The following is a 25,533-nucleotide window of genomic DNA, read 5'->3' as shown; positions in this document are numbered from 1 at the left end:
CCTTGGCCCCCTACTGTTCACCCTATACACATCCTCCATTGGCAAGGTTATCTCCTCCATGGGTTTTAACTATCATCTGTATGCAGATGACGCCCAGATCTACCTCCACACCCCTGACATATCCACCACTACCATGGACAAGGTCTCCTCCTGCCTATCAGCCATCTCCTCCTGGATGTCCGCTAGGTTCCTGAAACTAAATCTAGACAAAACAGAATTTATGATCTTCCCACCCCGGCCATCCACGAACCTCCCAGATGTGCATGTCACTGTTAACCACACTACCATTCGCCCTACCTCTCAAGCCCGCTGTCTGGGTGTCACCCTGGACTCCGCACTCTCCTTCACTTCCCACATCCAAAACCTCACAAAGTCCTGCAACTTCCACCTTCGTAACATCTGTAAGATTCGCCCTTTCCTGACCTCTGCCACCACCAAACTCCTCATCCATGCCCTCATAATTTCCCGCCTTGACTACTGCAATGCCCTGCTGTCTGGTCTCTCTATGACCCGAACAGCCCCACTGCAGTCCATCATGAATGCGGCAGCCAGAATTATCCACTGCTCCCATCGACCACCACGGCAGATCCCCTCCTAGAATCCCTCCACTGGCTTCCTATCCAGTCCAGAATCAGATTCAAGATACTGTGTCTGATCTACAAATCTGTCCACAAAACCTGTCCAACCTACATTTCCGATCTTACTCAGAGGTACACACCTAGCCGCTCACTCCGCTCTTCCAATGAACTTCGCCTAACCGCCCCCCGCATCACCCAGTCCCATGCACGCCTCCAGGACTTCTCAAGAGCTGCTCCAACACTATGGAACTCCCTACCTCCACCCATTAGGGCAGCCCCCTCCTTCAACATCTTCAAGAAAGCCCTCAAAACTCACCTTTTGACTCTGGCCTACTACCCCTCACAAGTGCTCTAAACCTACAGCTGAACTCTGGTCCCCTACCATTCGTGTCCTTACCTCTCCCTCTAGATTGTAAGCCTTTGGGCAGGGTCCTCCTCTTGTGTCCTACCTGATCATGCACCTCCATTACTGTGAACCCATGCTATGCATCTGAGTGAACCTAACTTGCCTAATCTCCATGCTCCATCCAGTGACTGACTAAGCATTACCTGGTACTCATACTATGGTGTGTGATCTGGTTTTCTTGTATTCATGTATTGTCATATTGCTGTATCTCACCCCTAAATATTGTCTGTAACCTAAATTAATGTTCAGCGCTGCGTAATATGTTGGCGCTTTATAAATACAATAAATAAATAAATAAATCATTGATTTACAGAACCTCTGTTCTGGGGACTTCACCCCCTCTATCAGTTACTTATTTCTTCCTTAAAGGGAACCAGAGACGAAGCACCCTTGTGTATTTTACCATATATATCAGTAAGAACATTAGAGAAAACACTTACCATGCTCTCTGTTTCATCCTCACTGCTAAAAGTGTCTGTTATCAGCTGTGATAAGAATCCCGGACTGAGCATTCAGTCTGGCTTTGCAGGGAATAATTATAGCTGAGTCATTATAGCAGAGCCACACGGGGGCAGGCTTGGGCTTGAAAAGACACCAGAGAAGACAGACTCAGCTATAATCTTTCCGTAGCAAAGCTAGACTGAGTGCTCATTAGGGGATTCTTATCAGAGGTGATAACAGTCAGATTAAACAGAGAACAATGAAACAAAGAGCAGATTAGGTGTTTACTGTCATGTTCCCACTGATTTACAAGGTAAAATACATGAGGGTGCTTCATCTCTGCTTCTCTTTAAGCAAATTGAAAACCACCAATTAGAAGCCATTAATTGTGAGGACCTGATGGGAAACTACAAGCCTTGAACAAAAAAAAAACAGCTTCCTTCAAAAAGTACTGTCAAAATTATTCTGAGTATTTTCTTTCTTGCTGGTGGCTTAAAGAGAAGCTGTCAGCCACACTATCTCAGAACAAAAAAACACATATAAAGTGGGATGCGAAACTTTGGGCAACCATGTTGATCGTCATGATTTTCCTGCATAAATCATTGGTTGTTACGATAAAAAATGTCACTTAAATCTATATATATAAAATCGGATGTGTGTGTGTGTGTGTGTGTATGTATGTGCCGCGATCACTCGAAAACGGCTTGACCGATTTGAACGAAACTTGGTACACAGATCCCTTACTACCTGGGATGATAGGTTCTGGGGGTCTCGCGGCCCCCCTGCACACCTGGGCGGAGCTACAAACAGCAAATCAGATTTCACCCATTCAAGTCAATGGAAAAAATGTAAAAGGCTGCCATTCTCACAGTAATCAAGCCAGAGTCCCCACACATGGCACAGGTGGTCACTTGGTGACCGAGGTTACAAATCCAGGAAAAGTGGGCGGAGCATAAAACAGCCAATCAAATTTCAGCCGTTCATTTTAAATGGGAAAATGTAAACTGCAGCCATTCTTAGAATGTTAATCGCAGGGTTCTCAAACTTGCCACAGTTGGTCACTAGGTGAATGCGATTAAGATTCAAGAAAATGGGTGGAGCTTACAACAGCCAATCAAAATTCACTTATTGATTTTCAAGGGGAATATTTAAACTGCTGCCATTCTTACACTGTTAATGGCAGAGGCTTCAAACTTGCTACAGTCGTCATTGGGTGACTGGGGTCCAAATTCACTAAAGGGGTGGGGCCACATACAGCCAATCAGACTTCCTTGGTGGATAAACTGCTTCCAATCACAAATTTTTGATGCCAGGAACCTGAAAGCTCACAAATGTGGTCATTGAGTGACTGTGTGTCAAGGTCATAAAAAGTAGGCGGAGCCAAAAACAGCTTTTACTGGGAAAATATAAACTGCAGCCATTATTACATCGTTAATGGCACTGTTCTCAAACTTTGCACAGTTGGTCATTGGGTAACTGAGATTAAGATTTTGGAAGGTGGGTGGAGCCTACAACAGCCAATAAAAATTCTCCTTTCAATTTTCAAAGGGAATGTTTAAGCTGCTACCATTCTCTTAGGGCCTGTACACACTGCTGCTCTTGCGCTGCGCTTTTCAAATCGCATTCGCTTTTTAATCGCAAGGTCTTTTGAAAAATAATGAAAATCGTGGAGACCTGTACACACTGGTGCGATGCGCTTTTCCTATTCTCATGAAGGCTTGTGATTTAAAAATCGCATGCGATTTTAAAAGTGCAGCAGTGTGTACAGGCCCTTATACTGTTAAAGGCAGATGCATCAAACCTGGTACAGTCAGTCACTGGGTGACTAGGGCCCAAACTCAGAAAGGTGTCGGAGCCACAAACAGCCAATAAGATTAGTTTATTTTTCAATGGGAATATACAAAGTATTGATACCAAGGACCCCAAAGCTGATAAACTTGATAATTGAGTGACTGTATGTCAAGGTTAGAAAAAGTGGTTGGTGCCAACAACTACATTTTTAACATGGCAGGGTTCCCAAACTTTACACAATTGGCCACTGGGAGACTGAGATGAATATTCAGAAATGTGGGTGGAGCCTAAAACAGCCAATCAAAATGTACCTATTGATTTTCAAGGGGACTATTCACATTGCTACCATTCTTACACTGTTGATGGCAGAGGCCTCAAACCTGATACAGTCAGTCATTGGGTGACTGGGGTCCAAATTCACTAAAGGGGTAGAGCCACAAACAGCCAATCAGATTTGTTAGATTGATTTCAGCCATTCTGTTATCGGCAGGGTTCTCAAACGTGACACATTCAGGAAAGTGGGTGGAGCCTACTGCAGCCAATCAAAATTCACCTTTTGATTTTCAAGGGGAATATTGCAACTGCAGCCATTCTTACACTGTTAATGGCAGAGGCCTCAAACCTGCTACAGTCGGTCGTTAAGTGTCTGGGGTTCAAATTCAGTAAAAGGGCGGAGCCAAAAACTGCCAGATTTATTTGCTGGATAAACTGCTTCCATTACCACAATTTTGATGCCAGGAACCCAAAAGCTCACAAACTTGGTCATTGTGTAGTGACTGTGTGTCCAGGTTACAAAAAGTGGGTGGAGTTAAAACTGATTTTTCTGGGAAATTGTAAACTGCAGCCCTTCTTCACTGTTAATGGCAGGGTTCTCAAACTTAGCATAGCTGCTTACTGGGTGACTGGAATTAATGTTCAGAAAAGTGGGTGGAACCTAAAAATGCCAATCAAAAATCACATGTCGCTTTTCAAGGAGAATATTACAATTGCTCCCATTCTTGCACTGTTAATGGCACAAGCCTCAGACCTGGTACAGTTGGTCATTGGGTCACTGGGGATCAAATTCAGAAAAGGGGACAGAGCCACAAACAGTGAATCAGATTTGTTTCATTTCATGGGAAAATACAAATTATTAATGCCAAGGACCCCAAAGCTCACAAACTTGGTCATGGAGTGACTGTGTGTCCAGGTTACAAAAAGTGGGCGGAGCCAAAAACAAATTTCACTGGGAAAGTGTAAACTGCAGCCCTTCTTACACTGTTTATGGCAGGGTTCCCAAATTTTGCCCAGATGGTCACTGAGTGACTGAGATTAATATTCAGGGAAGTGGGTGGAGCCTATAATAGCCAATCAAAATTCACCTGTTGATTTTCAAGTGGATAATTTCAATTGCTGCCATTTTTCCACTGTTAATAGCAGATGCCTCAAACCTGCTACAGTTGGTCATTGGGTGACTGGGGTTCAAATGCTGGAGAGGGGGTGAAGCCACAAACAGCCAATCTGATTTGTTTAATTTCTATTGGAATATACAAATTATTGATGCCAAGGACCCCAAAGCTCACAAACTTGGTCATTGAGTGTTTGTTCGTTAGGGTTAGAAAGTGGGCGGAGCTAACACCAGCCAAATACATACACGAGCAATGCCGGGTCATCAATGGGTGGAGACAAATAGAAATTTCACTGGGAAAATGTAAACTGCAGCCATTCTTACACTGTTAATGGCAGGGTTTTTAAACTTTGCACAGTTGGTCACTGGGTGACTGGAATTAATATTCAGAAAAGTGGGTGGAGCCTACAAAAGTGTATCAAACTTCACCTATTGCTTTTCAATGGGAATTATTTAATTGCTACCATTCTTGCACTGTTAATGGCACAAGCCTCAAACCTGGTACAGTTGGTTATTGGGTGACTGGGGTTCAAATTCAGAAAAGGGTGTGTAGCCACAAACAGCAAATCAGATTTTTTCATTTCAATGCAAATTATTGATACCAAAGACCGCAAAGCTCACAAACTTGGTCAGTGAGTAATTGTGTGTTAGGGCTAGAAAAATTATGCAGAGTCAACACCAGCCAAATACATACCCGGGCAACGCCGGGCAATCAGCTAGTATATCATATAGGAGACACACACAGTGATATTTGAGGGGTGAAATTAAGTTTATTGAATTTACAGAAAGTACGCAATAATTGTTTAAGTAAATTAGGCAGGTGCATACATTTGGGCACTGCTGTCATTTTTATTGATTCCAAAACCTTTATAACTAATTATTGGAACTCAAATTGGCCTGGTAAGCTCAGTGACCTCTGACCTACATACACAGGTGAATCCAATTATGAGAAATAGCATTTAAGGGGGTCAATTGTAAGTTTCCCTCCTCTTTTAATCTTCTCTGAAGAATAGCAACATGGAGGTCTCAAAACAACTCTCAAATGACCTGAGGTCAAAGATTGTTCACCATCGTGGTTTAGGGGAAGGACACAAAAAGCTGTCTCAGAGATTTCAGCAGTCTGTTTCCAGTTAGGAACATATTGAGGAAATGGAAGACCACAGGCTCAGTTCAAGTTAAGGCTCAAAATGGCAGACCAAAAAAAATCTCGGATAAACAGAAGCGACGAATGGTGAGAACAGTCAGAGTCAACCCACAGACCAGCACCAAAGACCTACAACATCATCTTGCTGCAGATGGACTCACTGTGCATCGTTCAAACATTCGGTGCACTTTACACAAGGAGATGCTGTATGTGAGAGTGATACAGAGGAAGCCTTTTCACCGCCCACAGCACAAACAGAGCCGCTTGAGGTATGCTAAAGCACATTTGAACAAGCCAGCTTCATTTTGGAATAAGGTGCTGTGAACTGATGAAATTAAAACGGAATTATTTGGGCATAACAAGGGTCGTTATGTATGGAAGAAAAACAACACAGCATTCCAAGAAAAACACCTGCTACCTACAGTAAAATATGGTGGTGGTTACATTATGCTGTGGGGCTGTGTGGCCAGTGCAGGGACTGTGAATCTTGTGAAAGTTGAGGGAGGCATGGATTCCACTCAGTATCAGCAGATTCTGAAGACCAGTGTCCAGGAATCAGTGACAAAGCTGAAGCTGTGCCGGGGCTGGATCTTTCAACAAGACAATGACCCTAAACACTGCTCAAAATCCACTAAGGCATTCATGCAGAGGAACAAGTACAACATTCTGGAATGGCCATCTCAGTCCCCAGACCTGAATATAATTGAAAATCTGAGGTGTGAGTTAAAGAGAGCTGTCCACGCTCAGAAGCCATCAAACATGAATGAACTAGAGATGTTTTGTAAAGAGGAACGGTCCAAAATACCTTCAACCAGAACCCAGACTCTCTTTGGAACCTGCAGGAAGCGTTTAGAGTCTGTAATTTCTGCAAAAGGAGGATCTAATAAATATTGAGTTCATTTCTTTGTTGTGGTGCCCAAATGTATGCACCTGCCTAATTTTGTTTAAACAATTATTGCACACTTTCTGTAAATCCAATAAACTTCATTTCACTTCTCAAATATCACTGCGTGTGTCTCCTATATGATATATTTAACTGACATTTTTTATCGTAACAACCAACGATTTATACAGGAAAATCATGATGATTAACAAGGTTGCCCAAACTTTCACATCCCACTGTAAATAGACATAACATATGTATTGCACTGTCCACGTTTTAATTTTAGTGATTTTTCTACAGTAAAAAAAGAGAAAATCCTTTTTTAGCATTCCCCATATTAACTGTGGCTATTTTGAAGCCAATCCTGATGTCATTTCCTCCCTTACTCTCCTCTGCCTGATTTGCATTGTCTCAGCATGAGAAAAGAGATGTGGGAGGGGAAAACATGAGGGAAAGAGGCTTCAGCCAATCAGGCTGCATTAGTTAAGTCTGAGGGGAAGTAGAGCAGCAAAAATGGACAACCCAGCATGCCCTGCAACTTCCTTTTTGTGTACCAAATTTAGTATGTACCAAATAAGAGTCAAGTAAACTGGGGAATGCTCATTTATCAACAAGAAAAGTGATAGTGATTTTAACTTTTGGATTGCCTGGTTAGCATCCTTATTACTTGTTTACCAGATAAAAATAAAGAATTGGTTTTTGATTTTATGCCCGACAGTTACACTTTAAAAGGCATTTATTGATGAGAAATGAAAACATCACCTACCATGTTTCCCTGAAAATAAGACAGTGTCTTATATTAATTTTTGCTCCAAAAGATGTGCTAGGGCTTATTTTCAGGGGATATCTTATATTTCTATGAACACACAAGTTCCTGTGCTGTGTGTCCTCCTGCCTTCCCCACTGTGCTGCCTCTTCCGCTGCTGAATCTTGTGTGCCCCTGTGATCCCCATGTACCTTTAGTGTCCTCCTGGTGTCCACTGCTGTCCCCGTGTCCTCCTGTACCACCTGTCTTCCCTGTGTCCATCGCTGTGTCTTCCACTGTCAACCATGTCCTCCTGGTGTCACCTATATCCTCCGATGTCCTGTTGCATCCTCCTCTTACCCTCCAGCTCCATGCCGTGTTGTCCCCTGTGTTCTCTGATGTCCTCCTGCATCCATTTCTTTCCCCCAGCTCCATGTTGCTGTGTCTTCGAGCTTCAGCCCATGGGGAAGAAGTATAGTAACTTTATAATGGAGCCAATAGTCTCGCAGGCGGGACCATGGCTGAGTAGCAGTGAGTGCAGTGACTGGCCCAATGATGAAGCCATTGTCTCCAGTAATAAGGGCTTATGGGCTTAAATTTAGAGCATGCTCAAAATTCTTAATAGGGCTTAATTTTGGTCGATTTCTTAATTTCAAAGAAACACGGTAGGAGAAAACTTAGGAGAAAAAGTGAATAGTATCAGGTCCATTGTATTGATTAGGTGTGAAAATATCAAGTGGGAGAAAAATGAGAAGAAATAGTTAGGCCTCTAGGCCAATAAGGGCCACTGACTGATATTCTCTGCTTTTCTCTTGCCTCAGGGACGTCGAGCGATTGGAGATTTCGGGGTTCCAATTGCCATTCTGATCATGGTGCTTGTGGACTTCAGCATCAGTGACACTTACACTCAGGTGAGTGATGGCCACCGAAAGATCCCTGACCCCCTTTTTTCCAGGAAAGGTGTCCAGAGCCAAGAGCTTTCCCAACTTGATTGCCCTCTGATCCTCTTAACCTGATTGTCCCCATTTTTTTTGTGCCTGCAGAAACTTAGTGTCCCCAGTGGGTTCAAAGTGACCTCCCCGGAGAAGCGAGGCTGGTTTATGAATCCTCTGGGATCCGTAGATCCATTCCCAGTCTGGATGATGTTCGCTTGTGTTCTTCCCGCTATTCTAGTCTTTATTCTGATCTTCATGGAGACGCAGATCACCACGTAAGTCCATCTTGTTGACATGGTGTTCTGCATACATCAGTTAAGGGCGCCAAGAAAAGGGCGCGGGGTATAGCCGAAATTCTAAAATATTGTCTAACAATTTTTTTAAAATCTTTTCTTCATCTTTATCTGAGATAGAATAATAAATATGTTAAAATAACAGTAATAAAAAGTGAAGATGAAATCACAAAATATTGTCTATAACAATGAAAATTAATATATATTTACAGTCGTAATAAACATAGTAAAACATTGGCAAATATTATTAATATTTTACCTCAGCTAAACCTTACCCTAGTCTCACACAGAACCCTCCCTCTACCGATGCCTAACTCTAAGACCCCCCTTCCCCCCAAGGTGCCTAACCTTACGACCCGTCTGATGGTGCCTAACCCTAATACACCCCTGGTGGTGCCTAACCCTAAGATCCCCCTGGTGGTCCCTAACCCTAAAACCCCCCTTACTGAAGCCTAACCTTAAAACCCCCCTTTCTCAGCTGCAAATAACATTAATGCAAAAAGCGATACATTTCTAGGATAATACATTTCAAAACGATAATTTACGAAATTATAATTCTCAAAACGAATTTCAAGATAATGAAAAAAAAGTTATAATGATAATTTCCAAACTGATAATTGCCGAAACGAATTTCGAAATGATATTTTTCAAAACACTAATTTTGCAAACTAAAAATTTCAGTAGGATGGACCCAGCGCCCACTATTTGTCGGGCGCCCAAATTTCTTCTTTTGGTGCCCATTAGCCGATATTTTCCATTATCGCTTTTGGGGCGCCCAAACAATCCATTAGCCCCAGGCACCCATGTTTCCTGATGCCCGCTTCTCAGCAGTTGCCCAGCATGCTACCTTTGACCCTGTTATATATGTTGGTTCCATAGTTAGAATGGTACCTTAACCACTTGGCGACCGCGTCACACCGATGGGCGTGGACGCAGCCCCAGGGCCGCCTAACGCCGATTGGCGTAAGGTCCTTGAGGCGTGGTTTGTGGGGGATCATCCCCAGTCTGATGACGGAGCTCCACTCCGCCTTCAGTCTCCCATCGGCGATTGCCGCTCAAGACTGTTAGACAGTGAAACTGATGTCTTTTATTGCTGTACAGCGCTGCGATCTACAGCAGCGTTGTACTGGAGACAGCCATGTGACACGGCTGTCCCCCTGGGAGGCACCACAGCAATCCGCTGTCATAGGCTGAAGCCTATGACAGCCGATCGCACTGATTGGCTGGCGGAAGGAGGGAGGGAGGGCAGGACGGGGGGAATACAAAATAAATTTAAAAAATAGACAATTTTATTTAAAAATAAATAACATAAATATTTATTTAAAAAAAACACTGGGGGAGCGTTAAGACCCCACCAACAGAAAGCTCTGTTGGTGGGGAGAAAGGGGGGGGGGGAATCACTTGTGTGCTGAGTTGTGCGGCCCTGCAGCTAGGCCTTAAAGCTGCAGTGGCCCATTTAGAGAAAAATGGCCTGGTCTTTAGGGGGGTTTAACACTGCGATCCTCAAGTGGTTAAAGAGAATTTTATGTCTGTTCTGTCTTCTTCCAGGCTAATTATCAGTAAGAAGGAGCGGATGTTGGTGAAGGGGTCTGGATTTCACCTGGATTTGCTGCTTATTGTAACAATGGGCGGTATATGTGCCCTCTTTGGGTTACCATGGTTGGCTGGTACAACTGTCCGCTCGGTCACTCACGCTAATGCATTGACAGTTATGAGTAAGGCTGTTGCCCCGGGAGACAAACCAAAAATCCAGGAAGTGAAGGAGCAGAGAGTCTCTGGGCTGATGGTCGCCATACTTGTGGGTAAGGATTCAGAGACTGCACAGTCCTGTTAATCTTCTCTTCTCCCCTTGCCATGCATCCTGGGTATAATTCTGCTATCTGCTTCTCATCCCAGTGCCTCTACAACTCCCCTCTGTAAACCCCTTTACTGGCTCCCCATCCACTTCAGAATCAATTTCAAAATTCTGTGCTTGACCTACAAATTAGTGCACAGGACCTGCCCAACCTACATGTCCGATCTTATCCACAGGCATATACTGGCTTACCCCCTCCGATCCTCCAATGACCTGTGCCTGTCCGCAGCAAACATATCTCACTCCCATGCATGATTGGACTTCCCTAGGGCTGCCCCCATTGTCGGGAACTCGCTCCCACCAGCCATAAGACTCGCCCCCACCTTTAATAACTTAAAACGAGCCCTTAAGACTCACCTTTTTATGCACGTGTACCCCCCACATCGGTACCATAATAAGTTCTGCTGGGCACCCTCTGAACAGACACACCTATTGCCTCTACCCGCCCTTTAGATTGTAAGCCTCTGCCAGCCCCCCACCCCTTGTGTTGCCAGCTTGATTATGCAATCTCACTGTCTTGTTTTGTTGTGAGCTCCTTGTATGTTGACCCATTTATCTATTGTGCAGCGCTGCGTAATATGTTGGTGCTTTATAAATACTTTAAATAATAGTAATCATTCTATATAGATGGAGGCACAGTAGTACTTCTCTTATCTTGTAGGTCAGGTGTACTTCTTAATGTCTGCCCCTATTCTGTATGCATGGTGGCTTCTCAGCTTCTTGTCTGTTCTGGTAAAATGTACCTTGAAATGTACAAAACATATGTGACGCTTTTGATACATGTGCTACATTTGTCGCGATGTCCCACACACCCATTGTCATCAATCTGTCCGCTCTTGGCAGGTCTGTCTATCGTAATTGGTGATGTCCTTCGTCAGATCCCTCTTGCTGTACTCTTTGGAATATTCCTGTATATGGGGGTCACCTCGTTGAATGGTATCCAGTTCTATGACAGAATGCTACTGCTGCTGAAACCACCCAAACACCACCCGGATGTCACCTATGTGAAGAAGGTGTGTTGTCACCTCTGTCGTACTGATAATGCCTCATTATCATTTTCTTTCTATGTACAAATCATAGTTTACATCTTACAGCTTTGGTCCTATGGTGGGATAGATTACCTTTTGCTAAGGCTTATCACGCTGCTTGTTGTTTTCGGGGTCCCTCCGGTTTACCATCTTTTTATTAGTTAGGTAGCCCCCTGAGTTGAATAGCCTGGAAGCTGTACACGAGTGATTCCGAGCTTGCTAGCACGTAAAAGGAAACGCTTATGCACGAAAGAAAGAAGACGTGCATAAGTGCTTTATTTCACTGGGCATGTGTGGTTCGGATCTCGAGCATGCCTGTGAGAATCCGCGGAGACGCCGCCAGGCGGGGCAGCGTGGCGGCGGTCTCCGCTTCCCAGCCAGCAAGTTCCGCCTCACATGCGGAACTGCTGGCACGGGCTGGTGGGGACACCGCCGCCGCGGCTGGCGACTTGGCGGCGGGTCCGGTGGTGCAGCCGGCAGCCTTCAGCACGCGTTCGCGCGTGGACCCCGGGCCTGGCCTCTCTGCTACACAGAGGCAAAGGGTCACGCGCGCGCGCAAGGAGGCAGGATGTATACCTCCTACGTAGGAGGGTCAGCTGACTTTCCAGTTAGCTGACCGCTGGAGCACTGAGGATTGGCTGGGTGGCGCTGCAGATGCGCTCCCAGCATATAAGGAGCCTTTCTTCAGTTGCTCCTTGTCTGCTGTCGTGAATACATTGCTGTGTTAGCGCTCAGACCTTAGCTCAGTGTCCTGGTGTTGATACTAAGGATTTCACACCTTAGTTAGGATTGTATTTGATATTGTATCTGTGTTTTGACTCCGGCTATCCTTGACTACTCTCTCTCTCTCTCTATGCTATTGTACCTTTGCCTATCTGATTCTTGTTACCAACCTCTGCCTGATTACCGATTACTCTTCTGCCTTCCGCTCCTGTACTGCTGCCGTCATCTCTGTTGCTGAACCCTTGCCTGTCTGACCTTTCTCCCTTCAGTGGAACGTCTCTCACTGGAGGGTTATCTCTGGGGCTTGCCTCTCCGAGACGCCTGCCCCAAGCAGACGATTACTGCTAGGGGTCAAGATTCCTCACTCTGCCTGGTTAGAGGATCTCACTCACGGGGTTCCCATTCAGAGGTAACCACACCTCTGAGGAATTGCCGTGTGATGGATATTTCCACACTTCTGTGACATATCACCGTATTTATTGTGTTTCTTTGCTGGGTGTCCAGAGGTTAGCAATATATCTGTATTATCGGTGATTCTGCAGATCGCTAATAATCAGGTATATATCTACATTCTTGGCGATACTGCAGATCGCCAATAATCAGATTATCTCTGTGTGCTGACACCGATCGTTACAATGCCCAGTTCAGAATTGTTTGTTCACCAGCCAGTGAAGATCTGGGAGGTGGGGGGAGACCTGAAATGGGGAATGGAAGGGACTTCAAAGGCACCGAGCAGCATAAGGATGGTGAGTAGTGGGTACCAACCATCCATTGAAAGTTTTTAGTTTTTAGCACTTTTCAGAGGACGGCTTGGGGAGCCTCTACAGGATCCAAAGGCTTCCCTCTCCTTAGGTAAGTATTTGCTTTTTGACCTGAGGTTTGCCTCGGGTACATGTTAAAGGATACCCGAAGTGGCATGTGACATGATGAGATAGACATGTGTATGTACAGTGCCTAGCACACAAATAACTAGGCTGTGCTCCTTTTTTTCTTTTTCTGTCAGAAAGAGTTAAATATCAGTTATGTAAGTGGCTGACACAGTCCTGACTCAGACAGGAAGTGACTACAATGTGACCCTCACTGATAAGAAATTCCCCTTTTTATCTCTTTCTTGCTCTCAGAAGCCATTTTCTGCTAGGAAAGTGTTTTATAGTTGGAATTTCTTATCAGTGAGGGTCACACTGTAGTCACTTCCTGTCTGAGTCAGGACTGAGTCAGCCACTTACATGCCTGATATTTAACTCTTTCAGGCAGAGAAAGAAAAAAGGAACACAGCATAGTTATTTGTGTGCTAGGCACTGTACATACACATGTCTATCTCATCATGTCCTATGTCACTTTGGGTATCCTTTAACATGTACCCGAGGCAAACCTCAGGTCAAAAAGCAAATACTTACCTAAGGAGAGGGAAGCCTTTGGATCCTGTAGAGGCTCCCCAAGCCGTCCTCCGGACCTCTGTTATCATTTGCGGACCCCGTCTCCAAAGAAATCCAACAAGACAATGTTGGATTGAAGATCTGGGCCATGGTCCTCTTCATGCACAGCCAGGCTGCGCCTGCACAATAAGCCAGAGCCACTCATGCAGGAGCGGCTGCTCTTATGCATAAAAAGTTGCTTGGAGGGTCCCAATGAGTGGCGGCACGGGCGTGGAGGATGCAGGAAACCTCTACAGGATCCAGAGGCTTCCTTCTTCTTAGGTAAGTATGTGTTTTTTGACCTGGGGTTTGCCTCTGGTTCACTTTAACCCCTTTAGCAGCCAATTTATTTAGAGGCTTGCAAGTGCTCCAAGTCAATATATTTCAGCACATTTTTTTATTTCTTTATTTGTTACATTTTCTTACTTCTGATTAGTGCTGCTGTACTGGGTATTTATGGCCACTTGTTACTAGGGGGCAGCGTGAGACAATGACTTTTGCTTTCAGTTTCTATATTTTCTGCTAGCAGAGAGAGGGATCAAAGCATTCCAATAATTTAGATTTACAGCACGACGAGTTCTGCCTACTGAGGTCAGAAGCAGTGCACCTATCTCAAACGAGATAACTCTGTTGAAGCTACTGTTGGGTTAAGCGAGTAGCAACAGTCGTAGCAGCTGCTGTGGGTCTCAGAAGCAGTACTGGAGTCTGCAAGGAAGCTGTGTTGAATGGTTGCTTAGTCATTATAAGAGAATGCAGGAAAACTGTGTCATACTAACCATAGTTTTCCTTCTGTGGCTGCACACTAATGTGGCTGTGCCCCCTCAACCTCATTGGTCCTGTGCTTTGATAAATAAATCAAGAGTTAGCATTGGCCTGAATTCTAATAACATTGCAATGCCTGCAGGAGGGTTGCATACTGCCATGGAGACAATCCAGGGAAGGAACGTTACAATTGAGCATGACATGATTTTCCTGCTCCCGGAGGTCTGCATGGCAGCACGCCAATAGGATGTAACTGGCTAGAAAATGTGACACCAGGGTGGGATGCAACAAAAAGGAAAAAGATAACACATTTCAACCAAAGTCAACAGCAGTGAGGCAGGACCTGATGAAGGTGTGGTAAGATGACCAGCTAGATCCAGCATGGGCAAACTTGGCCCTCCAGCTGTTAAGGAACTACAAGTCCCACAATGCATTAGCCTTTATGAGTCATGCCTGTGGCTGTAAGACTCCTGCAATGCATTGTGGGACTTGTAGTTCCTTAACAGCTGGAGGGCCAAGTTTGCCCATGCCTGAGCTAGATGCTCTGCAGATGACCGCCATCAACCCTCTACTGAAGGCTGCCCATGGAGAGGAAAGGAATTGGGTGGAATGAGCTGTGTCTTGTGCAGAGCCGGCGTTTCCATTAAGGCAAAGGGGCAATTGCCCCACGGCCCGACCACTCCAAGGAGCTGGACCCCCTCTCGCTGACTGCTCCCATGACCCTGCATGTCTCGTGCCTGAGCTGCCATGTAACAACTCACCTGTCCCGGCGGCTGCTCCTTTCTGATCTCCCGTCTTCAGCGACGCCACCTGTGTCTTTTGTATGCCTGGCGCATTTACACATAACATGCGCCAGATGGAAAAGTCACAGGCAGCGTGGCTGAAGATGGAGATCGGAAAGACGCAGCCGCCAGGACAGGTGACTTGTTACAAGGCAGCTCAGGCACGGGACATGCAGGGCCACGGGAGCAGTCAGCGAGACGGGGTCCATTGACACAGGGGCTCCTAGAGTGGTCAGGGCTGTGGGGCAATTGCCCCTTTGCCTCAATGGAAAAGCCAGCCCTGCACAATACACAGCTCATACCAGTACCCGCCAGGACAGGCAAGTTATCACAAGGCAGCTCAGGCTCAGCTACGGGGACCACGGGAGCAGTCAACGGGAATTCCGGTGTAGTGAGGGCTCTGGGGGCTGCTTGGGGGGAGAGGTAGGGGGCTGCCAAGTTACTTTTGTTCTGGGGTCCCCTCATGGCCCTGGTCTCCCTGACCACTTAGGCTCCCTATCCAGGTAGGCCTAGATGTTCTTTGTACCTTCCAGGCCTTCTTCAGAGGGTATAAAAATGGCATCAGTTAATTTGGGTACTGGTTACAGCAGTCGTTTAATAGATGTCATTGCAAATTTTCAGTGAATTGGGTACAGAGGCGGTGGGTTGGAGTGTCCAATACTAGCTAGCAGGGGTGCTCGGATACCCCTTTTCAAAATCCGAATTGATCCGGATCCGAACTTTGCGGTATCCGAATAGAATCGGATATCTGACCCCAGTATCCGGGATATCCGGGCAGATTCGGCTATCTGGATAGAAAAACCGGAAGTGGGCCTTAAATTGCTTTTAAAATGTTTTTAGGGTAAATGAGGCATGTAGCATCATGTTTTTTTAAAGGGAAACAGTAATTGATGATGTGGGGACATTAAATCCCCCCCCCCCCCACCCACCCAAAAGAAAAAAAATGGCTGTCAATTAACATCAGGACTAGGCTAGGTTCCAGACAGCGGTCATGTAGTCCACATTGTGTCCAAAGTTCAACCACACATCTGGGACATGACAGTTTTCAGCCCAGACACCTCCAAAAAATTACACAGCAATTGTGTTTTGGGTTAAATATAGGTGGTATCAGCACAGCAGCAGTGGCCTGTGGCACCCTGGTGGTGGGAGCAGCAAAGGCAGCAGGAGCAGGGCAATGCAGCAGCAGCAGGTGTAACGTCTGCCAGGAGCATGCCGGAGGTTGCACTTGGCAGTGGCACTTTGCATTTGGCACTTTGCACTTGGCACGTGCCAAGTGCCACATGCCAAGTGTAAAGTGCCAAATATCCGCATAGTGCTATCCGGATTTGGGCCCAGGTATCCGGAATCCGAATCCGGTCGGATAGCTGAAAAAAGTTTTGATATCGGGGTTACCCGGATATCCGGAATCCGAATGAGCACCACTGCTAGCTAGACTATCAGCTGTTAATAGCCAATTGGCTAGTATATTGGCAAACTTAGGGTATAGTTAGACTAGCTTGGTACTTACAATAGTCAATCGACTATTACCTCTGGTTGGGTTTCGGTCCTTGAGATAACCTGACATATTAAAACATGCATGTGTGAATAACCTATAGGAATACATGGGCGCTTTAGCATGTCCAGGGGTCCACTGCCATCAACTTGGGGTAACAGGCTGGCAGCAAACCCAGTGTCAATTTTTGCCTGAGCTGGAGTAATATGGAAGATGCCATTGCTGTTACTTTATTAACAGTGTGGCTTCAGAATTTCCCTAACCTGGAACTAGCATGTTGCATTATAATACGATGCTTCCTGTGTGCCTTGTGTCTGAATTGTGTAAAACAACTGCACTGTGTATTACATGTGGAAGTGACATCATCGCACTGTCTCCTCCCACAGGTGCGCACTCTACGCATGCACCTCTTCACTGGACTGCAGCTCATCTGTCTGGCGGTGCTCTGGGTCGTCATGTCAACGGCTGCCTCTCTGGCCTTCCCATTTGTCCTCATTCTGACCGTCCCACTGCGCATGTTCGTGCTGCAAAAGATCTTCACCAAGCGAGAAATGAAATGTGTAAGTGACTCCGCCCATCTTTTACCTACAGTATTCACTTATTCACTCCACCTGTCTTCCTGTCTCCACCTACAAAGGACCAATTTACATCTTAGTTGTTTTATGTAAGGTTTTTTAGGTTTTTAGGGGGGGTTATGGCTGATATTGTGGTGTAACCCCTCCCACTGCGTGATGTCATGACCATGGTCATGACAATTTGCTGTCTGGGAACCTCATGTCATTATGGGAAATAATGGCTTTTTCCAACTGCCAAGCAAGCAGCAGCTCCCTCTGTGCATGGAACTCACAGTAACAAACATTCCGTACAGATCACCTGGCAGGACTAAAGATGACACCACCAGGGATACATTTCAGAATGTACATCAGGGAGAGGAAAGATTTTACAATGGGCAAACACTGACCAAATAATTTATAAATGAATATTGTATAAAAACAAGCAATTTTATTCATTATGCCATTTCCACTACAATTCCTCTTTAACCATTACTGCCGCACGGAAGTGGGTCTGACATCCACAGCTGCTGCGGCTACAGCCGCAGGGGCGCGAGACTCATGTCCGTGCAGTTTGGGGGGCTGTGTGCGCGATCGTGCAGGTAAAAGTCCGTCATTGTCCCGGTGACGGGGGATTGGTGACAGGGGACAAAAGTCCCCTGAGCCAATCCGTGCTTCTCCAGCAAGAATAATCACTGTTTTTGTTCAAAAACAGTGATCATCCTTAAATGGTGTTGCTTAAAGGATACCCGAAGTGACATGTGACATGATGAGATAGATATGTGTATGTACAGTGCCTAGCACACAAATAACTATGCTGTGTTCCTTTTTTTCTTTCTCTGCCTGAAAGAGTTAAATATCAGGTATGTAAGTGGCTGACTCAGTCCTGACTCAGACAGGAAGTGACTACAGTGTGACCCTCACTGATAAGATTTTCCCCTTTTTATCTCTTTCTTGCTCTCAGAAGCCATTTTTCTGCTAGGAAAGTGTTGTATAGTTGGAATTTCTTATCAGTGAGGGTCACACTGTAGTCACTTCCTGTCTGAGTCAGGACTGAGTCAGCCACTTACATACCTGATATTTAACTCTTTCAGGCAGAGAAAGAAAAAAAAGGAACACAGCATAGTTATTTGTGTGCTTGGCACTGTACATACACATGTCTATCTCATCATGTCACATGTCAGTTCGGGTATCCTTTAACTTTGTTCCCATTCATTCATCTACCCTCAGGGCTCCATGATCGCCGGCATCAATGAGATGCCTGCGTCACTTCCTAAGTAACACATTGCTTCCTATTTGCGTATTAATAGTACGCCTATAGAAAATAATGATCGAGGACATCTTGTGGCCAAATAGTAAATTTACACCTACATATATTAGGGAGTGAATTTTTTTAATATGTATGTCAAGAGGGTATATTACTATTAAATTATGGGCTTGTAAATAGTGATGGATGGTATACTGAAAAAATGCACCTTTATTTCTAAATAAAATATTGTCACCATACATTGTACTAGGGATATAATTTAAATGTTGCAATAACCGGGACAAATGGGCAAATAAAATGTGTGGCTTTTATCCACAGTAGAAGATTTTACTTTAAAACTATAATGGATGAAAACTGAGAAATAATGAATTTACTCAATTTTTTCTTATAATTCCTAGTAAAATGCATTTAGAAAAAACAAAAAAAATTATATATTATATATATATATTATACATAACTCCCGAAAAAATCTACTGTAAATCAAATCAATTTTATTTGCTTGGGAATGTGCCTATAAAGTCACCAATCAAATAGAATTGATGTACCGTATATCATTTTTTTTAAAGAGACACTGTAACATCAAAAAGTTCCCCTGGGGCTACTCACCTTGGGAGGGGAAAGCCTCAGGGTCCCAATGAGGCTTCCCACGCCGTCCTCTGTCCCACGGGGGTCTCGCTACAGCCCTCCGAACAGCGGCCTGACAAATCCGTCACCTTGTTCAATATTTACCTTTCCAGGCTCCAGCGGGGGCGCTGTTGTGGCTTTCGGCTCCGAAGTAGACGGAAATACCCGATCTCAGTCGGGTCCGCTCTACTGCGCAGGTGCCGGAGACTTGTGAGCAGACCCGACGGCGATCGGGTATTTCCGCCTATTTCGGAGCCGAGAGCCGCCACAGCGCCTGCGCAGGAGCCGGGAGGGTAAATATTTACATCGCCGCTGTTCGGAGGGCAGCAGCGAGACCCCCGAGGGACGCAGGAGGACGGCATGGGCTTCCCCCTTCCGAGGTGAGTACCCTCCAGGGGAACTTTTTGATGTTACAGGTTTTCTTTAAGGTAAGTGCTTATTGCAATTATTCTTATCTGGGCACTTCCTGTATAATTGCTGAGAAGTTGTCCATGGGTGGCAAAGGATATATAAACTGGAATTGGGTTTTCTTTTCTTTTCTTTGGGGGGGGGGGGGGGGGGGGTTGGTGACCTGAGTTGCAAGTGTGTATGAGCCCTAAACTCAGTTTGAAGTGAACCCGAGGGAATAAATAAACTGATGGGATAAACAATTATATTTATCCTTCTCCTAATAATGACTTTTTGAGATATCCCATGATTTTTTTTGTATATTTAAACATTTACAAAGTGGATTGAATGTTTTGTTGTCTCTGCTTAGTGGCAGCCTATTAAGGGTTCCTCAGTGAAAATACATAAACTATTGAGCTTTTCCTATCTCTCCATGCACTCAGAAGTTGAATTCTGCCAGGAAAACTTTTATGGCTGTAATTTGCTTATTAGTGATGCCTACTATATTCCCGACGAGGTACTGACAAGACAGAAGCTGTCGCTTCCATGCCAAGAAATTAACTCTTTCAAGCAGCAAAATAAAACAAGTAAAATAGCCTGGTTATTAATATGTTTTCCCCTTATCAAGTCACATATTGCCTCGGGTACACTTTAAAGGGGCTATTTGGAAATTAACGGGAGCATAAATATGAGAACATACAACTTCAGACAGATAGTGTCCTGGATGGCATTTAAACTTGGGACTGTAAAGAGAGATTCAGGCATGGTTGTGATATTTCCATACTATACAGAGTGATTCAGTTATAGGTGGAATATTTCTTCATGCGATAATATGGTGGAGTGACTCAGCTGTTGGGGGAGCATGACATTTCTCCTTCTCTGTTTGTGTTTCTGCAGTTGGATGGTGATGAAGTGCAGCCAATCTTTGATGAACAAGAGGGGGTTGACGAATACAATGAGATGCCAATGCCGGTGTAATACCAAATGCATTCTTGTGCCTTGTCCAATTATGGAAGCCTGTGAGATTTCCTGCCATCCTCCCTGCCGCACATCAGGACACAGAATCCCCTTCCCCTTGCAATCATGTGTATAAGCTGCTGTAGAAGAGTTGGTGTCTGCTCCTCAGGGGTGGGGCTTAGCATTGTCAATCATGCTCTTCAGGGGCGGTCTGTCACATGGCAATAAATGATCCTTGAGATACAGGTTGATTAGAAATGATTGTAAAGGAAGACTCATGGCATTTGCAGTTGTTACTCTACAGACATTGAAAACAGAGACTTCCCAGCACTTTTTCTCCGGAGTCACACTGTTCTGACAGCTGTACCAAATCCTTGTGGTGCAAGATTGGGCCCGGTCTCCATACTGAGGGGAGGGGGTCAAGGACCACATGATACTGTTGGGGATATTCCTCATCTATGTTTATGCGACAAGAGATCAGCAAACTGCAACATGAAGCCAAAAGGGGGCGCCACAAAGCACTGTCTCAGTAGTATATTTATAGAGGGTATTTAAAATGATGCAAAGTATTACTACTGGTTAAATGACGATAAACTGACTTATTATTTGTAATAGTGTTAATATATAAATGAATAGAAGTAATGGTGAAATCAGTATCAATGTGTGGTAGTCATTATTATTCTAAAAAAGATATCCACAGTGCCAGTCAGCAATCATTACTATTTCTCGTTAGCACACTAATATACATAGTACCAGCCACCGGCGGTATTTATTCCTCTCAATTCCACATCAGTATCCACAGTAGTGGCCACCAGAATCATTTGGCACTCCAAAAAGAAGATACACAGCTCAGACACTGTCTCTTATTGATCTGAGGAAGCGGACAGGTCCTGCAAAACGCGTTGTCTTTTTATTGGTGTCTAACAATGAAAAATTTTAACCTCTGATCACGAGGTAAGACTGCTCCTATTACTTACCTCCGCTCATTACATATTGTACCACAATTGGGAAGCCTCCTCCCATCTTGCATTGTCTCCTCCCTGTCCTAGGTGTAACCTCTGCGACTACATCCAGTGGTCCTTTGGTTTTTTTTTGGAGCGTGACCCACGTTGACCCAACCAAGTCATCATCCCCGCGTGGAGATGATCTTTCTCCACATGCCAGAAATTGTGGTTGCCTATAGCAACCCATGTTTGTGAGTAGTTATTATTTATTTACATTTACCATTTACTCCTGGTGGTCTTTTTGGCTTCTTTTCTTACTGGTACCTGGGTTTCAAACCCTGAAATTCATCTACCGGACCACCCAGAACCACAATAGAAAAATCAATGTAAATCTATGAGGGGTACATCTCACAGTCTGAGCTTGAACCCCATGCCTTGAGACTCCTCTAAGCACTCTAGCTACATATAGCACATACATGTCAAACTCCGGCCCGTGGGCCAAATCTGGCCCTCAGAGCCATTAAATTTGGCCCTCAAGTGGTTTCCCCACTTTGCATTATGTTTGGCCCACTCTAGACCACAAGGGAAGCTATACTGGAGGTGAAGCCCTAGAACTCCAGGGAAGCCATATGGGGGAGGTAGGGGTAAAGCACTAAACACTGGGGAACTGTATAGGGGAGGGGCCTCTAGACACCAGGGAACTGTATAGGGAAGGGTGGACCACTAGACACCAGGGAACTGTATAAGGGTTGGAGGGGGCCATTAAACACTTGGGAAGTTTATAAAGGAGGTAGGTGGCCAGTAGACATTGAGGTTGGCCCGCGACTAGGTCCCAGTGTACAATTTCGGCCCCCCTTGTATTTGAGTTTGACACTCCTGATCTATCAGATACAGAGCTTTCTGTAGGAGGCGTACCATCAGCCTAAGCCCAGGAGTTGCCTCATGCCGTCCCTAAAGACGTTATTATGAACTTCCAGTTTTATCTTACAAAAGAGGACCTGCTATCATATGCCAGGAAAAATGGGGCTTTACCAGTGCCTAATAAAAACATTACTATTTGGAGACCCTCTCACCGGCCACTTCCAGACTCGCAGAGCACTCAGCCCCATAATACAAGTTGTACGTGAAAGTCAGATTATGGGAGTTTCCAGCCAAACTATTGGTCTTGCACCAAGGCAGGTGAACTATCATGACATCCCTGGCTGAGGGCATCCAATTATCAAAGTCATTACAGATTATGGGCAGATTCAACAAAGGGACACATTTATCTCTAATCAAATCTGAATAGAGAGAGATTTGCATCTTTGCCGAAGCTGCCCATATACTGCAGGCTGATTCCAATCCGATTTAAAGAGGAACTCCAGTGAAATTAATGTAATAAAAAAGTGCTTCATTTTTACAATAATTATGTATAAATGATTTAGTCAGTGTTTGCCCATTGTAAAAATCTTTTAAATCTCTGATTCACATTCTGACATTTATCACATGGTGACATTTTTACTGTTGGCAGGTGATGTAGCTGCTGCATGCTTTTATGGCAGTTGGAAACAGCTGTAAACAGCTATTTCCCACAATGCAACAAGGTTCACAGACAGGAAACTGCCAGGAGTACCACGGTCCTCAGAGTTTCTTGTGGGAGGGGTTTCACCACAATATCAGTCATACAGTGCCCCCTGATGGTCTGTTTGTGAAAAGGAATAGATTTCTCATGTAAAAGGGGGTATCAGCTACTGATAGGGATAAAGTTAAATTCTTGATCTGAGTTTCTCTTTAAGCATCAAATCTTCAGGGAACCGGCTGAGCCCGCCGCGTCAGCACCCCTGCTGCCCCTCCATGTATAAATGTGCCCCCCTGTGGATGCATTTATACATTACCTGTCCTGTGTCAGCATCCCCGTGGTGACCGTCCGTCTCTAAAACCTCCGGGTGGCTCTTCTATCAGCCGCATACACGTTGGCGGCGGCATGTAGCGTGTGACGTCTGATGCTATGCGCTGTCACCAGCGTGCATGTAGCTAAGCCATCTGGAGGATGGACGGACACCATGCGGAGACTGATACAGGACAGGTAATGTATAAATGCACCCACAGGGGGGCAAATTTATACTTTAGGTGGGTGGCAGCGGGTGTTTTGTTGCTTGTTCCGAAATCAGCCGCCGTACCACCGCGCACCCTATCAACCAACTTCGGCTCGACATCTTGCACCAGGCACGATCGATTAACACGACCAATTCCGGGCTGAAATTGGCCGCATCGTCGGTCGGGCCTGCACTTGGCCGATTGTCAACCAATTCAATAATAATAATCTAATTGGTTGGTCGATCGGCCACCAAAGTCACCTGATGTATGGGCACCTTAGCTTGCCCCGATCTTAAACTGCAATAAATATCTCCCACCACTGCCAAGATCCCATTGGAATGGCATAAATCTGGCTGAAATAATCATTCTCCACCTTCTTTAGTCCTCAGATTCAATAAGCGTTGTATCTACTCAAACAAGCAGCTAGAAGATACTTGCCCCACTAGAAAAGTTTATCTTCACTACTCTATTTCGTTTTTTTTTATAAGTGTAGTTGCCTTGTTGATTTATTATATTCTTTTGTGGAAGTTTAAGATGAGTCTGTTTGTCAAAACGTTTCTACATTGCTCCTCTTGTGGTTAATGGGATTTTTCATTTATCTCCTACACTTATGGATTGCCAGCTCCATCTACGCCAGGCATGTCCAAAGTCCGGTTCGAGGGCCAAATGTGGGCCATCCAACCATTTCTGGTGGCCCCCAAAGCTCTGTGCAGTTGTTAATTCATGCGGCCTGTAGGCCAAAGCTGCAGTGCCACATGCAGGAGCCAGCAGCAGTAACAGCCACTGATTAGCAGCAGCCACTATGCCAACAGCAGTAACAGCCACTCAGTGGCGTAGCTAAGGAGCCATGGGCCCTGGTGCAAGGTTTACATTGGGGCACCCCAAGAACTATATACATAGCAATTGATACGGCACACTAAACCTGCCAAGGACAACCACAGTGTCAGAAGTGCAAGGAGGGGATGGGGAACAGTTTGTTAATGATTACTACTAATAAAAGTACCTATAGAAGTGATTATTACCAGCATAGGACCAATAGAGAGCTAATTCTGTGGTTGAGGGTGGGCCCCGCGGGGCCCCTCTGGCCCAAGGGCACTTGGGCTACCTCTGCACCACCTATTGCTACGCCACTGCAGCCACTGATTAACACCTGCCACTGTGCCAGCAACAGGAACGTCCTCTGATTAACAGCTGTAGCAGCCACCGATTCGCTGTTGCCACTTTGCCAGCAGTGGTAACAGCCACTGATTAGCAGCTGCCACTGTGCCAGCAGCAGTAACAGCCACTGATAAGCATTCCACTATGCCAGCAGCAGCAACAGCCACTGATTAGCAGCTGCCACTATGTCAGCAGCAGTAACAGCCACTGATAAGCATGCCACTGTGTCAGCAGCAGTAACAGCCACTGATTAGCTGTTGCCACTGGGCCAGCAGCAGTAACAGCCACTGATTAGCAGCTGCCACTGGGCCAGCAGCAGTAACAGCCACTGATTAGCAGCTGCCACTGTGCCAGCAGCAGTAACAGCCACTGATTAGCAGCTGCCACTGTGCCAGCAGCAGTAACAGCCACTGATTAGCAGCTGCCACTGGGCCAGCAGCAGTAACAGCCACTGATTAGCAGCTGCCACTCTGCCAGAATCACTAACAGCCACTGATTAGCTGCTGCCACTGTGCCAATCGCAGTAACAGCCACTGATTAGCAGTCGCCACTGTGCCAGCAGCAGTAACCGCCACTGATTAACACCTGCCACTGTGCCAGCAGAAGTAACTGCCTCCGATTAGCAGCTGCCAATGTGCCAGCAGAAGTAACAGCCACTGATTAGCAGCTGCCACTGTGCCAGCAGCAGTAACAGCCACTGATTAGCAGCTGTCGGAATGTACACTAGTCGGAATTTATTCACCTAACAAGGGTCGGTGTGCTTTCCTGAAATCACTAATTAGGAAGGTCCGGGGACTGCATACAGGCTCACCAATTTTGAAGGGCAACCTTGATGCCTGTAGTAACCCCAATTTCTTCAAACTAAACACAATGGCTATCATTCATAAAAGTGTTGTCGGTAATGAGAAT

The 25,533-nt window shown here is 45.3% G+C and overlaps 1 protein-coding gene across 3 annotated transcripts in view; it reads left to right on the top strand.

Annotated features, from left to right (window-relative positions):
* SLC4A2 (solute carrier family 4 member 2) overlaps positions 1 to 21,100 on the top strand; it is a 134,556-nt gene extending 113,456 nt beyond the window's left edge. For all 3 annotated transcript variants that reach the window (XM_068235249.1, XM_068235250.1, XM_068235252.1), the window contains 6 exons: positions 8,197 to 8,286; positions 8,419 to 8,585; positions 10,152 to 10,405; positions 11,302 to 11,471; positions 17,047 to 17,220; positions 20,387 to 21,100. In XM_068235249.1, the coding sequence (XP_068091350.1) occupies positions 8,197 to 8,286; positions 8,419 to 8,585; positions 10,152 to 10,405; positions 11,302 to 11,471; positions 17,047 to 17,220; positions 20,387 to 20,467 (936 nt within the window). In that variant the 3' untranslated portion in view covers positions 20,468 to 21,100. The remainder of the gene's footprint in view (positions 1 to 8,196; positions 8,287 to 8,418; positions 8,586 to 10,151; positions 10,406 to 11,301; positions 11,472 to 17,046; positions 17,221 to 20,386) is intronic.
* The last annotated feature ends 4,433 nt before the right edge of the window (positions 21,101 to 25,533 follow it).

The sequence above is a fragment of the Hyperolius riggenbachi genome, chromosome 5 (genome assembly GCF_040937935.1).
Source record: "Hyperolius riggenbachi isolate aHypRig1 chromosome 5, aHypRig1.pri, whole genome shotgun sequence".
NCBI classification, from domain to species: domain Eukaryota; kingdom Metazoa; phylum Chordata; class Amphibia; order Anura; family Hyperoliidae; genus Hyperolius; species Hyperolius riggenbachi.
The sequence above is the reverse complement of the archived record's forward strand: the minus strand, read 5'-3'. Positions and strand labels throughout refer to the sequence as shown.